Raw genomic sequence first — 18,373 nt, 5'->3', positions numbered from 1 at the left:
TCCCGGGAGAGCCACCGCCTCCTCCCGTTCCTAAGCCACCATTGGGGCTGTTTTTTAGAGGTTTAATATATTTTTTTTAAATACTTTTATTGAGCTCTGGGGCCCGGAGTATATTAACCCATCATTTACCCCAACTCCTTGAAAATTCTTTAGGAACGAAAAAAAACCTGACATATCTTATCCCTCCACATGTTGAATGCCTTTATATGCTCATTCAATAGTTGTATTGTATTGTATGTCTTTATTTATATAGCGCCATTAATGTATATAGCGCTTCACAGCAGTAATACATGTGGTAATCAAATAAATAACAGATAATATAAATAACAGATCATGGGAATAAGTGCTTTAGACATTAAGGAAGAAGAGTCCCTGCTCCGAGGAGCTTACAGTCTAATTGGTAGGGAGAACGTACAGAGACAGTAGGAGGGAGTTCTGTAAGTGCGTCTGCAGGTGGCCAAGCTTTATGTATCGTGTTCAGAATATCCACAGTGCTGTTCCATTTATATCATGAACTCTGTCCTTAGTCAATTTGAGAGAATGATAAAATGTTCTCATTTTGGTTTCTTATCTATGGGGGGCATAACACTGGGAATTTGAGAGCAGGCCTTTTTGGCTTAGCGACAAATGAACGCGTGGCAAGGGAGCAGTAATGTGGCTCATTGCTTGTTCCCTACCCTGCATCCTTTTTCTGCAATGTCTTTTGAAAGGTATACATGGGGTCTTTTTCTTTTTTGCAGATCTCCCCCTGTACCCGTGTTTAGCATTGTACGGGAGCATGGTAGACCATACTGTTACTTGGTCTCTGAGAAATGGACTTTCCTGACCTTCAGTTAATCTCATTTCTTGCTCACAGATTAACATCATTTTGGCCAAGAGATGGCATTTTGTTTTCTCTTTATGGGTGCCAAATTGCTTTTTAAGCTGTTTCTTTGAAAACATCTATAACCCGTGTCTCTAAGGATCCCCAGACATCCACGCACCCAGAATTTGTGGGCGGGACTAGAGAAACCTTATATCTCTTAGCCTGCACTTGAATTAATTCCATCCTTATTCACGTAAAAACCTTTCAACCTATTGCAGCGAATAGTTGAGTAATATCAGGTTACTTACATACACTGAAGCTTGTATTACAGGACCATCCAGAAGAAAACACCTTTCGCTAGTATTATCCCTTGTCATGTGCCTTAAGGTGGACTCCTTCTAAAAAGCTCATGCTTAGCTTTTTGACTATGGAGTGCCTCACGCCGGGTCCCTTTAAGTTAATTCCGCGATCACGGTTCTGTCTGCTGTCCAAGAAACCTCGTGTCAACCCCTGCGTCACCTCCCGCTGCACAGTATCTACACCGTAAAGTCCCAAAATGTCGTTGTATAATCACTGGATCCTTCTTCCTTATGTTTTTTTTTATTGAAACCACTTACAATAATGATGAAAGAATTGGAACTCACCTCTACAAAAGGGGCCCACCTCCAATTCCACAATTTGTTAGTTATTAGGGTCACAGATGTTGGGTCAGGCTCGCCAATGAAAATATGATGTTTTAATCTATCTACAATTACAGTTAGAAAATGTGTATTCTTCATATTTCTTATAGATAGTCTAATGCACATTGTTTATTAATATAATACTAACACATCCTTAGGCAGCATATCTATTGCACTGAGAGATGGCCATATGTTCAAATATAATACATGCACTGGTTCCTTTGTAAGCTAATAGAAGATTTGCAAGGATGTGATATCAATCAATGCTTTATTTATAATACTTTATGTTGATTCTTAAACCCAAGTGCACTTGAGACAGTTTGGTATAAAGTACTAATCCTACCAAATGCATATTTTGACATTATACTGTACCTGATCTGCATAATTTTATAAACAATGGTGAGGGATCAACTTCATAGACACACTTTCTTTCCAGATCTACAACTATTATCCTGAAGAGAAACTCCTCTAGCTTATTAATGCAAAATGGATATACAGTGTAAGTTCTCTTTTTTTAGGCTTAACCCAAACGATTAGTTTTGATAATAGGTTTCCTTTATCATTGCTCTTAATAAGCTAGGTACCAATTCTAGTGATTTCACCCATGCTCAAGTAGGATCATTTAGTTCTGTGGTTGAACTTGTGTATAGAGATTCCATAGAAATATATACTGTGATGCCCAGACCACGTTGCAGTCTTTTGTCCCAATTTAAGGCCGGAAACACTGTATAAAATTTATCTGCAGGGGTTTTATTAGCCACAAACAAATAAACTCTTGGTACACTGTACCTTTAAGAAAACCAAATCATAGAAAATAAACACCTATTCCCTTTAGGGAAAGCTAACTACACCATCGCCCTCACTAACTGCATGGCCAGATAAGCTGGTTCCCAAGCCAAAACATGCCCTGGCATATGCAACCATTTAACACAGTCTCTGCATACAATAAAGTGTTTTTGCTTATCTGTCAGTCCTTTGGAGCAGAAGTCCCTGCTTCAGCACGGTCTCTCCTCCTTTCTTCCTAGGGAAACTTAGCCCCACTTGAGCCCAGAGAAACTCCTCTGTTGGTCCTCTGTAACCAGCTTCCGCAGCTGGGGAGTACTTCTATCTCCCCCGCTTCTCTGGGGAAAACAGTCTCTCTCAGCATAGCAGCTTTCAGTCTGTCTTTTAAACCACTTCCTTGTTCACTCAAGAAGTCTGATTAACTCCATTAGTTAGTAGCTGCTGCTGGCTTCTCTTTGAGGAAGTAACTTTCTGTGGACTGGAAAGCACACTTACTGCACTGTTCCAGCCCCTAGAGGACAGTGATGGTATCACAATACGCTCACAGATATAATCAATATGATATATTTGGCCGTTTGAGAATACATTTTCATGTACTGATTTTTATAACGGTTCTTTCTGGCTGGAGTTTCTCTGATGGGTACATGATTTAATTAGATAGATTTAAGTAAACAGCAATCTTAAGCAAACTCTCTACCTTTTTGAGAAGACATCAACAGAGTCAAAATAAATAAACAATATCTATCTATCTATCTTTCTATCTATCTATCTATCTATCTATCTATCTATCTATCTATCTATCTATCTATCTATCTATCTATCTATCTATCTATCTATCTATCTATCTAATATCTCATCCCTCCAACTAACAAGAAAAAAATACCAGTATACAATCCCAAATGCTTAGAATAAATAATAAAGGGATGAAACGAATCCCATTACTTATAGCATATAGGGAGCAGTCATTAGAGCAATGAGTGCCCCAGGGCACTTATATGTGGTGGCCGCCTCCTTGCTGCCACCCTCCTTCTCCTTTCGAATCATGGCGTCGCGTTGCCATGACATCAATTGACGCTGCGTTGCCATGACATCTGTGGCGTCATTTGACGCTGAGATTCAAAAAGGAAAAGGAGGATGGCAACCACGGCAAATGTATATGGGGACGGACATTTTTGCCTCCCCCAAATGTTGCCGCCCTAGGCCCGGGCCTAATGGGAAATTCGCCACTGATAAGTATTATAAATATTATATACATGATCCCAAAATAAGGTCCATTATTTATTCTAAGCATTTCGGATTGTATACTGGTCATTTTTTTTTCTTGTTAGAAGGTGATACCTGTCTTTAATTGTATTTAGATGTCACACATATGTCAGTATAATACACATTGTGTACTGCATGCAGATTGCTTGACGATACTTTGAATAGGCATTGCCTGGTTACGGACGCTTGTCATCTTTATGTGGTTAACCTGATGCTGCAGGCATACGGGGAGGAGGCGCAGAGACAGGGCGGGAGAGTTTGGGATACACCTGGATGGTCACGGGGGGTTGATTGTAATTAATAATAATAATTCTTGTTTGTTCTTACGCTGCTAACTTTACAGAGACATTTTGCAGACACAGGTCCCTGCCCTGTGGAGCTTACAATCTATGTTTATGGTGCCTGAGGCACAGAGAGATAAAGTGATTTGCCCAAGGTCACAAAGAGCCGACACCGGGAATTGAACCAGGCCCCTGCTTCAAACTCAGTGCCAGTCAGTGTCTTTTACCCACTGAGCCGCTCCTTCTACCTTGTAAGATATTTAAATGTCTATTTTGTCTCGCATTATAGCCTTCACCTTGATAAAGGTTGCAACCGAAATGTCAGATTTGTTTGACCAATATATTTTGTGATTAAAGCTGATTTTCAAGCAATATCCTACATGTGTTTTTTTTAAATAAATCAATTCTGTACTATGAGAAAATACTTGTAGCATTAAAAAAAAAAACCATTTACAAAGTCACATCCCCTTCCTCTTCTGAAACATGCTCTGGCAGACCCCTGTTTGGGCCCTGCCCTCTCTCTAGCAGTGGTCCAATTGTATCTAGTGACTGCCTGGTCACATGATCTTCCACACAGAACTTTGCATCTTGGATACTCTTCTGCTGAACTGACAGCCATTTAGTGAACCCCGAGCCGAATCTTCGCCGATCAATCACAGGAGAACATATAGATCGGCAACTTAGCTAATTACTTATCATTGTGTGGATTGTATTGATGCACATATTGAATTTTTTTTTTTTTTAAACGGCAGCTTGAACTGCTACTTTAAGCCAGGTTGTGCCCTCCTTTTCATTACTTTGTCAACAAAACTATCCCCATCACACACAGGGTATGAAACCACACTACAGTCCCCATCACACACAGAGTATGAAACCACACTACAGTTCCCATCACACACAGAGTATGAAACCACACTACAGTTCCCATCACACACAGGGTATGAAACCACACTACAGTCCCCATCACACAAAAGGTATGAAACCACACCACAGTCCCCATCACACACAGGGTATGAAACCACTGTAGCCCTTGTAAACAGCACAGGCTATACATATCTTCCTCCTACTGTGGTAAGTCCTGCTAAGGGCAGGCACCAGTAGTGATCATGGGTTTCCCCCCTTCAAGCCCTGCCCTGAGTGATAGATGCAGGCCCCTGACTCTGCTGCAGGCATGAGACAGAGGGGAGGTACTGCTGACATCATGATGGGTGGAGCTAAGCCTATTTAGCAGCCCATTCCTGTAAGTGACAGTTAGTCTATTCTAGTCTAGGCTGGAGTCTGTCCTAGGAGTGAGAGGAGTATACCTAGCTCCGTTCTGGGAGCAGCAAGAGAGAGAACTCTGGCCAATGACATTTGGAGAGCGAGCCGAGTTCAGGTGGACCAATGCCCCTCACCCCGATGATGGGGTGATGGGGAGAATACATCCCCCCCCAGAGGATACCCTCTGAGGTGGGCTGTGGGGTATTGAGGCCCCTGCCCAGTCCATCCTGTTGGAGTGTACGCTTGGAGGGAAGGAGAGGAGGAAAGGCCTGTACAGAGTGGAGGGTCGTGCGAATTGGGGACATTGCTGTTGTTGTTGTGGCTGCTTGTCGCTACTACTGCCGGGCGCGGCTTGGACCAATAAAGAGAGACATTACCTTTTTACCAAAGACTGTTGTGTGATTCTGGAGCATCCACCCTGGGACCAGGAGTCACTCTTCTATACGGGTCTTACCCCATACACTGGGAAGGTATAGAGGATGGAGGTGCTGCACCACCACTGAAAGCATGGAGGCTACTACCCCAGAAGACTGGTCCTGTGATCCCCCACACCACCGCGGGAGACTCAGGCCCTCCTGTTCCACGCAGGTACGCACCACCCAGTACATGTAATCCGCCCTCACACACCCTAGATATGTCAGATGAGTCTAGGGGGGGGGGGGAATAAGGGTTATATTTGGAGGCGCTGCAGAGATAAACAGGTCAGGCTTACAGCAAGGCAGAGCAGAAAGAGTGATGTGCACTCTCCGGTCCAGTGTTGAGGAACGTAGGGCGAAATTGCACACCGGGGGTAGTCAGGGGAGCGTGGATCGCCGCACCCGCACAGTACACTCTGGGCGCCCTAAGCGGGTGGCGTAAGAGGGGTGCATAGCTATCGCTGTCCTAGTCCCTTGAGGCAGATAGTGTGAGGCAACTGGGGGTGTCAGCCTGCTAACTAGTCCAGGGACCATGGCCCAGGGCCCGCACTATGAGTGGCCAAAAGAGGGACGCCCGTACCTAGGGAGATGCCCGGTACTCTAGCTAGCACCCACAAAACGCACCACAGAGCACTGGCCGGAACGAACATCGAGCACAGTACACACACAGAAGGAGTTCTGCCTAGCCTGGGGTACGCCACCTCATATTAGTGGGTACCAGAATAAGCATGCAGAAAGAAGTAGAAGGTGTCGAGGAGATTAGTCCGTGTCTAGGAGCAAATTACACCTTAGACACTGAGGAGAGTACACAATTACATGTGGTGGGCGCATCAAAGATGGCGGCCGTCACTACATGTGCTCCGCGGAGCAAAGAACCCTCAAATTGCGACCAAGGCACCATCAGCGGCCCAGCAGATAGCAGCCGATCTAAAATGGCATTTCCCGCCAATCCTGGAGCGCGCACGTGAATCGTGCAAAAGAACTGTATGAGAAATGTGGCGGGAAATGTGCAGGGGTTTGGCGCCAAACCCAGATTCCCTGCAAGAAGAGCGGAACGGCGCGAAAGCGAAAGCCCACCCACCTGTGCTGTGACTGGTCAACAAAACAAGTTGCGTCACACTGAAAAAAGGAGGGCCCCGCCTCTGGATTCCACCAGAGGAAGGGGGCACAGGGAGAGCCAATCAGGAGCGTCCTCAGCAAAGGGAGGGACAGGAAGCGAGAGCGAAGAGCTTCACTTCTGTCTGGCATTCGAGGAGCAAGGAGCTGAAACACTGAACTGTTCCACCCCTGAGCTAACCATGTCTGAGATGAGCACTACAATTTACCAACTGCCAGGAGGCTTACTGGTAGTGGAGGTAGCGGAGCATGAAAACCTCCGGTGTTTGTGCGTTCACTGCGGGATACCGGGCACGGTACCAAGCACCAAGGCACGATGCCCTCAATGTGGCACGTTTTATCTATTGCCGAACGAGCCATGGCCTTTGATCGAGACCCCGCGGGGTGCCTCTCCGGGAACATTGACAGAGGTGGCGGAAGGTAAAGACAAGACTGCCCTGGTTCCCCGTTGCAACCAAGCGGGAGGAATCAAGGCCCAGCCCGCTGCAGCACCGAGCGAGCTGTCGACGGAGAAGAGCGCGACCCCAGTGGAGGTACCTGAGTGAGACTGTTTCGTACCTATACCCACTGGTTGTATCGCAGAAGAATCCGGTGACTCCCTAGCGGAGGAACCGATCCTGATATCCTTGGAGGAAGAGGTTGGCGTGCCATCGGTGGCGATGCGCCTACCGGCGAACCACCCCAGCGGTACAAAGAAGGAGCAGACGAGTCCGGAAACCTTCAGACGGCGAGCACTGGTGCGGCCGGAGGCCCGTAAGAGTCCCACGGCCGTGGTGACTTCAAGTGCGGCGGAAATGGCGGCCGAGACGACTTCGAAGGACCCCGAGATCAACAAACAGCAGCGGTAAGGAGACCCCACCACCCCCTTACTCCCATCAGGCGAAAGCAGCAACCGCGGAGGACGAGAGGGAGAGGCTTGCGGCCTACTTGTCTGTCCGGGAACCGGATGCTCCGCCAACGCCCATGCCGGTCCTCTACGCACTTCCGGTGCGTGACCACGGAGCGGAGGGAGATTCTAAGGGCACCGCTGATGACGTAATTTCCGGTTCCACCGGGAAACAAGGCCCAGGAGCGCTGTTCTCCTCACGGAGAGTAGCCATGGCTGCTGCAATGGCCACCCTGAAGAGCCAAGGTCCATCGAGAGAGGCGCGATACATGGCGGAGAAAGCGCCCAAGAAAGCGTCCCTTGGTCGCGGTATTACCCGCTTGCTGGACAATGACATGAACGTTGCCCCTGCCCCAGCCCCTAGCTCCATCGCCCCGGCCACTGCCCCTGCCCCGTCACGAGTGTTGTCACCGGGACCTAGCGGGGATAAATTAAGCAAATACCCTAAGTACTCCAAGGACTTGCGGGACTGGGAGTTGAGCGATGAGGGGTCGGATGGGGAGATACCTTATGACCGCGTGATACCTGTGTCTAACCCTGTGCCGTTTTCTCTTAGCGCTAGAGGGAGAGCCCGAGGGTCACATACTCCAGCAGAGTCTGGGCCTGTTCAGGAGGTGGTTCACAAGATGAACCCTACCAGGTACTTCAATGCCAAGGGGAGGAGAGATTGCTCGCGCTCTATGGAGGCGGGGACATCAGGGGTTTCCTCACAGGCAGAATCTGAGGTAGAGCACACTAGTCAGTCCACAGAATACGAGCACCGTGACAAATGGTGGGCGCCCCTGTTTACTGGGTATAATGCAGGGATGGACCGTACACGATGCCTGCTCATTAAGAGCAACATCGTAGATCATTGGTGGGCGACATGTGCCTTTACGCCTCAGGAGGTGGAGGATGAGATAGACCATAGATTCCGGGAAATCGAGCAGAAACTCATTAAACCCAAAGGCCCCAGTATACTGTATGATGAAATTGCTCTGGAAGAGCCAGAGTTTTGGGTACTGCCAAGCAGGGCGGGTCACCGCAAGCTCACTAAATTGAGCCGTGCCGACAGAGCCATAGTGGCTAGGTATAGGCAGTCACATGGATACGAGTACCCTTATGTGCCTGAGCCCATCATGAGGGAAATAGAAGAAAATCGGGATAGCTGGCTCAGGGAGGCTGTGCAGGAGTATCTTCGGACCAAGTTTGGTCAGGGAGGTTATCATAACGAGGACAAAATAAGTGAGTTGGTTAGGATCTGGAGCATAGGGAGGTGCATATACATGCACAGCGTGATGTATCGACCGGAGCATGGGTCGGTGCAATCTTTCTTTGTAACCATCACGGATGACAATAGCCGAAGAGTAAGAAAGCCAGATCCAAAACATTATTAGTAGGGTTCTCTACGTTGGGAGTAACCGTGTTTGTTTTCTTGAACTACCTCATATGCCTATGTAATGCTAACACTGCCATAATATGTGCTGTTTCCCAGGTTGTTCGCCGCAGGATGGTGCTGCTAGAGCTAGGTCCAAGTGGGGACCATTGGATTCCACCAGAGGGAGAGTGTATCCCCCTGTAAACAGCACCGGCTATACATATCTTCCTCCTACTGTGGTAAGTCCTGTTAAGGGCAGGCACCAGTAGTGATCATGGGTTTTCCCCCCTTCAAGCCCTGCCCTGAGTGATAGATGCAGGCCCCTGACTCTGCTGCAGGCATGAGACAGAGGGGAGGTACTGCTGACATCATGATGGGTGGGGCTAAGCCTATTTAGCAGCCCATTCCTGTAAGTGACAGTTAGTCTATTCTAGTCTAGGCTGGAGTCTGTCCTAGGAGTGAGAGGAGTATACCTAGCTCCGGCCTGGGAGCAGCAAGAGAGAGAACTCTGGCCTATGACATTTGGAGAGCGAGCCGAGTTCAGGTGGACCAATGCCCCTCACCCTGATGATGGGGTGATGGGGAGAATCCATCCCCCACCCAGAGGATACCCTCTGAGGTGGGCAGTGGGGTATTGAGGCCCCAGCCCAGTCCATCCTGTCTGAGTGTACGCTTGGAGGGAAGGAGAGGAGGAAAGGCATGTACAGAGTGGAGGGTCGTGTGAATTGGGGACATTGCTGTTGTTGTTGTGGCTGCTTGTCACTACTACTGCCGGGCGCGGCTCGGACCAATAAAGAGAGACATTATCTTTTTACCAAAGACTGTTGTGTGATTCTGGAGCATTCACCCTGGGACCAGGGGTCACTCTTCTATACGGGTCCTACTCCATACCCTGGGAAGGTATAGAGGATGGAGGCGCTGACCACCACTGAAAGCATGGAGGCTACTACCCCAGAAGCCTGGTCCTGTGATCCCCCACACCAGCGCGGGAGACTCAGGCCCTCCTGTTCCACGCACGTACCCACCACCCAGTACATGTAATCCGCCCTCACACACCCTAGATATGTCAGATGAGTCTAGGGGGGGGGGGGGGAATAAGGGTTACACCACACTAATCTTTAATAGGATATGTTGTGTAATATGTTTTTTTTTGTGCATAGAGACATGAAAAACGCCATCCATTCTTCAAGGCTGTTATCGAGAGCTTTACTGTATATTTTTATTAGCAATTGTCAATGGCAATCTTCTGGCTTAGAAATGTCTTGCTCAGTATTTCACTGGCTAAGGCTGAGTCCATGGTCAGCGCTTAGGCGCTAACACTTGCAGCCGCAATGAGAGCGGCTTTAGCAGGGGCTCGCGCACGCTTCCGCAGGCGTGCGGAGGCGTACCACTTAATTTTTTTTAGTTTTGGCGCTCACGGGAGCGCAGGGCCGGTCACGTGAGCGGTCCGCCCAATGAGGGCGAACCAGCTCCGTGACGTCACTGGCCTGCCCCCCGACACGCCCCCCGACGGCGCGCGAACTAAGGCCAGGGAAAGCACCCGCTTTCCTTTAGCCTCAGCGCGCCTCCACACGGCTGCAGTTACCATGGACTCAGCCTAAGATAAACAAAGTGATAGTTTTTTTTGTACTCGGGTGGTTCTTTCGATTGTTCATATATTCATATTATAGCTCACATCAACAAGGCCAAAAGACCTTTGACCTTGTTATCCTTGGTCTTCTTCTATCATCGAACTGGTAAACTCCATTTCAACTTTATATTTCCTCTACAAAACCATCTGTGGGTGTGAACGCTTTATCTTCCCTCAGGACTAACACAAGTCCAGGCATGTCCCATTACTGGAAGGACGCTCTGTCACCTTTATTTGTAGCTGTGTTACTGCGATCTGATTCCTCATTACTCTGAAAAGGACAGGTTTCAATTAGAAAGTAGCATAACACTTGTGTAATAATTTAAATTCTAGAGTGATTGCATTTCACACTAAAATGGAGCGGAGATGTGCCAAACTGTACAGTTCTCAAAATTGTAAGTGTTTTTTCTTTCCAAAATTCAATTTCCTGCTAAACATTTTGCAAGCCTCCAAGGGCTAATAATGTTACCAAATTTGTAAGCGATTGTGTCACCAATTTATAGCAAATCTTGTGATTTTGGAGAATTTCGCAAGTTAATCTAGCGATGTTAGAGAGTTTCCAAAGTGACTAAAAAAGGACCAATTTGGCATGTTGTGGAAGCTCATGCAAAGGCTCGCACATCTCTAACACTGAGATTTAAGGTCGTGAGTCTACCAGAAATCGCCGGCGGCTGGAAAACAAATGGCTGAAATCCGATGAATGTTTACATACCAGCGTGCCGCTTGGAGCTGCAGGGCGGCAGTCTCCTGAAGAGATTTTCTAAATTGTTATTGGCAGGCGAGGGCCGCGTCATGTGAGCGGTCCAGCCAATGAGGGAGAGCCACTCATGGCCACGCCTCCACCACACCTCCTTGCCTCCTCTCCTGTCTCTCCTGCAATAATCAGGATGCTGCTCGGCGTCAGCGCAGGGTGATGTCACCGGATCGCGCTGCCGCTCAGCAGCATCTGGTATAATCAAGGCCTAAGGAAGAGGTTGTGGCTCGGTCTACACTGGCCCCAGAATTGGCCATTATTGCAGAAGCTATTCACAATCTGCTGAATTTGCTGTGTGCCCTTTTTTTGGCAGCCTTTGAAATGTTGCATACAGTCACTATAGAATCATGCTACATGAAATACTTGGTACTTAGCACTGAGTGGCACTCCCCACCCCCCCCCCTGTTAAAGGGTTACTAACATGACCTCAGGGCCTCAGAAAAGAGGTCTCCCGGGTGTCGGAGGATCAGCTCTGAACCGTGGATCTGCACTAATGTTCCTCACCAGTCCAATATGGATGTAGCAGTTCCCAAACAGGCCAAAGGTATCGGGTCAGACGAGGACTCGCGTAGGGGCCTATTGAGATCGGATTAATACCGATGAGATCCTGAAGCAAAAAGGGGAGCCGGGTCACATATCTACATAGAGCAACTAAGTAAATGTACCTGCAGTAAAGCGTTAAGAGTGGGCACTAATGGAAGAACAATATTCATATCTGTTTGATAAAATACACTGCAACGTTGTCAAAATGTGACTGAACGGTCTCTGTGGTTGTGGACACGAATAAGTGACAGTTGTACTATAAAAGTTTCTGGCGCCCATTATTTTACAACCTTGCTATCTCAGCGCCCAGCCGCCCGAATCCAGCCCGAGTCAAGGTAACTCATGCGGAGTAGCCATATTCAACACACCGATTGTAATCTCCCTACAAGCTGGGCAGGGAGGATTACATGTTTAGGATGACCAGACGTCCAGGTTATTAATGGGCTGTCCTGTTGGGCTGTAATGCACAATGTCTCCTCTGGCCATTAGGTGGTGCTGTGCAGCTCCTCTCCCCAGCTGCAGTGTGTGTATGTGTGTATATGTGTATGTGTGTGTGTACACAACGGGGTGGGGGGGAGGGAGCACAGAGTTGTTTTCCATGCAGACATCAGAGGGTCGTATAAAAAAAATTAATGTGTGATCTTAATCTCAGATTTGTCCTGGGTACAAAACAATAAGTTGACAACCTTACAATGTATAGTTCCAAGCATGTTTAAAGTATGAATGGTGTGACCTGACATCCCGGTTTTTAGCAGTCTGTCCCGGGTCCCAGCCTTTTCTGGCCAATGTCCTGGTTTTTCTCTGCGCTGGCGGCGCATGTACGATCGGCGCTTGTTGGCCACTTGTGCGCATGCGCGATCAATGCTTGCCGAATGCTTGTGTGCATGCGCGATCGAAACTTGCTGATCGCGCATGCGCACAAGTGGCCAACAAGTTTAGATCGCGCATGCACACAAGCGTTCGGCAAGCGTTGATCGCGCATGCGCACACACATCTTTTGCGCACGTGTGCTCAACATTTGCGCAGGCGCGATTGCCGCTCGCCGTATGCGCATGCACGACATTTGTTCCAGTTTTTGCCGGGATGAATATGGTCACCCTTAGTATGACTCAGCCAAAGTCTTCAAAGAACCTGCTCACAAAGCGGTTTTCAGAGACTCTGGTAAATTGTTCCAGAAAAGAGCTGTTCTGTAAGAGAAGGAAGAGCGACCAGATTAGTTGTTGAACCTTGTAACCATAAGCAGGTTTCTGGAGGCAGATCTAAAGCGATAAGAGCTGTGTACAGTTGGGATGAGATAATTGGGTTATTATTTACATACCAAGAAGGCTCATCTGGAACAGGTTTGCGTGGCACAGCAAAGCACTGGAGATGGGAGTGTGAAGCTGCTTGAAAAATGTTATCTGTGATACTTTTGAGCAAAAAGAAAACAGTTGTGGTTATTTTAACAAGCCTTCTATGCTGTCTACTGTTATTCCTGACCTATTTGGCCTTTTGTACACACACACGTATAACAATGGAATGTATCTAGATCAGTGTTTCCGGCTGTCATCACTCATCCTTTCTTACTTGTGTAACCGATGTTCCCCCACCCTAAGGGAGATTTCACTGTTACACGGTGTTGTGGTGCTAACCTGCAGGTTTACAGAAGGCCCTGAGCTTCCGCCATTGTTAGTTGGGGATGAACAGGACAGGCTTTTGGGATCAGGCAGCTCTCATCTCCTCTGGTACAGCGCCTATCGCAGATAGGTTCAGTCCCTGTGAAAAACCTCTTTCCCTCCCCCTGATAGACTGCAGCCTCAGGCAGGAGTATAAAACATGCACTTGAACTTTATTGAAGTACATCAGATCACTCAGCTTGCACGTTCTTATAGCAATCTATTACAGCACTTTCACTTCTTGGTCCCGGGAATCAACCCCAGGGGCTTGAGGCCCCAGTGGTCTATTCTTATCTCCCACACTCCCTGGTGAAGTAAGGGGTAACTGCTCCCACTCCCTTGAGGGAGGGGATAGAACACACACCCCACTCCCGTGAGGGGAGAGGGGAGAACAGAACACTCAATGTGGTTGCAGCTCCTTTTTGTTACCAGGAGAGGGGCTCCAGGACTCAGCCCCGTATGGACGGTACCTAGGCCATAAACTACCTGTCACTCAAAGGAGCTGATTACTGCAGCAGGGCGTAGATTTAACCCTAACACTGGCTGCGCTGGAACCAGGCCTTACGTGTTAGGCAGGGAATTAGTAGCTCAGGGGATACCTGGCTACAATTGAAATAAAAATATATTAGGTCTGTGACATAAACCTCTCTGGCTGTCAGATATGATTGACAAGCTTCTTACATGTGATATGGCTATGGACAAAAAAGTAGCCTAAGAGTGTGCAACAAGATACAATGTTAAAAACACAATACGTAGCCCCAAAGTTGCATAGTTTTATAAAAATATTGTTACTAAATGACCAGAAGATGGCAGCAGACCCGCTATCACTATTGTTGATATAAAGGTGTTGGACCATATGTATTAAGCTGTGCTATTCTATAATACACCATACGGTGTTTTCCGGCAGTAAAAGGCGATTTAAGGAAAAACGGTGCTGAGTAGAAATGTCCCATAATCACAGTAAACCACATATGTAGATGTTCAGTGAAAGGCGACCTTCTCATTCATTCGGTGCCATCATTTCTGATATGTTTGTTAGCTATCTAAAACCCTTAAATGCAAAAAAAGAGCACTACAAAATATCTCAGGCCAAGGCCATAGTGCAATGCCTGTGCGATCTGGAGGAGGAGACGCGGGGGGGGAGGGGGGCGTGCCCCATGATGTCACATGACTGCTTCGCCCTCATTGGCTGAACCGCGCGTGACAAAAGTGAAAAATTGGCCGCACCGACGCGCTCCACCGCATGCCTGGTCGCACGTTCTACGGCCTGCCACATAGAAATACAGCCTTTTGTTCTGGGTGCACGCAATGTGACGCACGCGCCATTGCGTTAAGTATGGACGTGGCTTCAGAATATACAGTACATGCTGTGTTTGTTATGGGCACAAAGTCAAAGGGGTAGGCGTGGGCCCCCCTGAATGTACATTTCAAATTAGTAAAGATTCCTTCACAATTCTGTACCGTAGGCTGTCAGATTTCACAGCTCTAGTTTTTTCCCTGCTCACTGATTTTTTTAAAAACTGTATTTTATTCCAAAAAAAGCCAAAATGAATATGGCTGCTCAGCTTTTTACTGAGTAACATTAGCAGACCTTACCTTATCTGAGAAGATTAAGATCAGACATTTTTTTTATGTAAGACCCTGTGATGTCTGCATGGAAAACAACTCTGTGCTGCCTGTTGGAGTGAAGAAAGTAAGAATAAATAAGGAGGAATTGCCGTGTGAATTCTCTACTGCAGGGCCTGGCCCCCTTTTTTAAATAAAAATTTGAATAAAACGAAAATCAGCTGGGGAAAAATAAAAATAAGGTTGGTAATCTGCTTTAACAAGCTTCGCATAGAGCGCCCGCCATAATGGGTCATATTGGGGGAACTCCCGCTTTCATTGAAGAAAGAAGGCAGCAGAGATTCCAAGATGGTTGGGATTAAAGCTCATTATAAAGCGGTATTTCAAGAATACGCAGGGGTCTTTTTGTTTGTTTATTTCAGAATACCTGCCCCCCGAAAATCTACATTTCTCCAAAATAGAGAACCACTGAATATGCACATTGATCAGGATTAAAAGGAGCAAAGGCAAAAGATAGGTGGGCCTATAGCTGCGTTCCCATGCGGTGCAGGAAAGGGTTAAAACAGCAAGTCAGTTATGGGATCCTTATGGACTGGCTTCGCTATTTGTGCGTAAGAACTCACAGGAACTTTACTCTGGGACATTTGTGTTTAGGGGATCAACAAGAAACTCCATATAGTTATTAGGAATTTATTGGTGCTTGATACCGATGGGGAGAGAGCCTGTGATTCTTCTGCCACATCTCCTTATTTAAAGATGGATGTTGTATTGCAGTTTAGAAGCCTGCCGACGGGGTGGGGGGGAGGAGGTTACAGGGACATCTGTCCCAGGCCCAGCGGCAGAGGGGAGCTGGCACCGGCAGTCCGAACCCTTACGTTAGGCCCTGCTGGAACTCGGGCCTAACTTCCACTCACCGCTGCTGGGAAGGGCCCTGACGGACCCCGCATCCCCGCTCCACAAGTAGAGCCCGAGAGGGGGCAGAGTGACAGAGATGGGGACTTTGGAGGAAAAGTGAGAGAATTGGGGAGGGGGGAGAGTGTGTGTGTGTGTGTATGTGTGTGTGCATGCGCTGTCAGCGTCACTGCCAATTTACATATAAAGTTATTTTTGTTGCTGTCTGACATTTTATCTCCAAATTCCATTACTTTAAGCCGCCTGACTTTTGATTTTTTTAAACAGCATTCACCCGAATTTAACAGTTTACACCTGACTACATCCAGTCTTTATCATGTGTCTCGACAACAGGAAGCCACTGGGGCCGTGTGTTGGACCACACCGAGTTTATGTGAGCCACCTGCTGTGAACAAATGCGATCAAAGTCATTCTTTTTTTTTTTGAAGCTTTTGTTCAGGAGGAAATACTAATATGACTACGTGCGCAAAACTCCCAGAAATCAGCATGAAGAGACAAAACTAGTTTCTATTTTGCTGTCATATTTCCTTTTAGTAGGACAGCCTGAAAGTGTTGTTGGTGTTGTTAATAAATACCATTTGTTTGGGAATACATTTTGGTAAAAGCTAGAACATGATTCACTGTGTGTTTAACGGTCTGAACTTGACTTCTTCCATTATTTAGGTCAGCCAACAAAAACAACACTTGTGAGCACATTCACATCTCAGACAGGTCTGCAACCCTGCTTTGCACCATTATCTCTTAGCACACAGTACTTCCACTGCAGCCAGGGATTCTGGGTAATGACATGCAAATTACCTATATTATTTAGGTCAAAAGCATCCCACACACAACTAGTGCACATATTTGATTTTGCTACTCACTGGTACTGAAACTTAGCATTACAAAAAAGACCCTTCATGCGTTAGGGAGGAGTGGCTCAGTGAGTAAAGACACTGGGGCCTATTCTAGTAGCCTTGATAAAATCTCACATTTGGCATGTTACTGCCAGAGGTTTTGTCAGTTTAGTTATCATGGTATTCAGAAAGACTTCATGAAGCCATGCGATAGCAAAATGACCAAAACGTATGATGAGCAGCGATGTGATCTCAGCCTCTCTCAAAAGTTCTCACCTGTGCGAACTGCAGCGATCTAGCCCGGCTGCACAGAGAGAGCCACCTCTCCCTGCACATATCTCGCCAGCAATCGCAGGGTTTTAATAAAAATGTTAATACTAGTTTATGTGAGCAGGGGCTCTCCGGAGCAGAATTGCGTTGATTTCAGGTCCGGGGACCCCCTGCTTCCCAAGGTAAAGGCCCCATTATGGGGTGCGGGTATCTACTCTACAATGCATTTAAATGTCCCGGCACGTGACACGGGATATTTAAATGCATAGGAGATACCCCATAACAGGGCCTGTATCTCGGGAAGCAGGGCGTCCCCGGACCTGAAATCAACGCGGTTCTGCTCCGGAGAACCCCTGCTCACGTACACTATTACAATTTTTAATAAAACAGCTTCATTACCTTAGCCACTAAGGCAATGAAGGGGTTCAACTTCAATAGCCTGTTTATTGGGGGCAGAGGGGGTGAATGAGGCGGGTAGTAGCCCCAGGGTGGGTGGTTAGGCCTGCCTAACACCTAAACACTGAAAGGAGTAAAGAACAGGGCTCCACAGAATTTTCAAAACTAATTTATTGCCAACAAAATGGCATTCTGCTTTTGAGAAAGGCCAAGTGTGGCCGAAACGTCAGTCATTATGTTGGCAAAAAATTAGTTTTGAAAATTCCGTGGAGCCCTGTTCTTTACTCCTTTCATTGTAAGCTGGATCATCACAGGGAATCCTGAACCAGGACCACCGGTAGTTGTATCCTTATATATTTTCTATGTGGTGTGCAGCACTTTCCCTGTAGTAAAACCTAAACACCACAAGAATAAAAGAACTAAAAAGCCTCAACTACACATCAAAAAAATTAATCTAACACCAAAACAGCAAAAGAATAACAATTATGTTATACCAAAATACTAGAATACTGTACAATGAAATAAACACATAACTAACAAAACAATTCAAGAAATAAAACTGGTAACCAATCCTAAAATTTAATAAATACAAGCCAACCAAATAGCAAACAATTTAGTGAAAACAATAAACAGAAATAGAAAAAATAACAATCAATTCAAAACAAGCATTTGCCAAAAAATGCATTGCCTGTCACTGTATTTATCTGTACCCTAAAGGGACAGCTAATGGGCAATCAAAAACATAAAAAGAAATAAATACAATAAAAAAACCTGAAAAAAGACAGTTACATACATTCAATATTTGTCTTACCTTTAGAAGTCTTCACTCTCTGTATCCCGGCGTATCAGGAAGATCTCGATTCGCGACGTCATCCATTGCAATCCAACTCCATCTTTTGCGAAGATCAGCATCATGTAAAAAAAATCTTCTTTCTTCTTCTTCCATCTTCTGTAATTCTTTTCT

The 18,373-nt window shown here is 46.6% G+C and overlaps 1 protein-coding gene and 1 long non-coding RNA gene across 4 annotated transcripts in view; one reads left to right on the top strand and one right to left on the bottom strand.

The window, feature by feature from the left end:
• Positions 1–18,373, top strand: part of CD37 (CD37 molecule) — an 89,916-nt gene that overhangs the window by 6,624 nt on the left and 64,919 nt on the right. The window contains exon 2 of one of the 3 annotated variants that reach the window (XM_075605482.1): positions 1,922–1,984. The exons of the other annotated variants lie outside the window; for them this stretch is intronic. Within the exon in view, the coding sequence (XP_075461597.1) occupies positions 1,965–1,984 (20 nt within the window). The 5' untranslated portion in view covers positions 1,922–1,964. The remainder of the gene's footprint in view (positions 1–1,921; positions 1,985–18,373) is intronic. 3 annotated transcript variants of the gene reach the window in all.
• Positions 10,164–13,179, bottom strand: LOC142496526 (uncharacterized). The gene is made up of 3 exons (XR_012802033.1): positions 13,093–13,179; positions 12,872–12,961; positions 10,164–10,748 (listed from the first exon to the last, which is right to left on the bottom strand). It is a non-coding gene; the product is annotated as an uncharacterized LOC142496526 (long non-coding RNA).

Source organism: Ascaphus truei, chromosome 6 (assembly GCF_040206685.1).
Source record: "Ascaphus truei isolate aAscTru1 chromosome 6, aAscTru1.hap1, whole genome shotgun sequence".
Taxonomy (NCBI): domain Eukaryota; kingdom Metazoa; phylum Chordata; class Amphibia; order Anura; family Ascaphidae; genus Ascaphus; species Ascaphus truei.
This window is presented reverse-complemented; position numbering and strand designations above follow the sequence as displayed.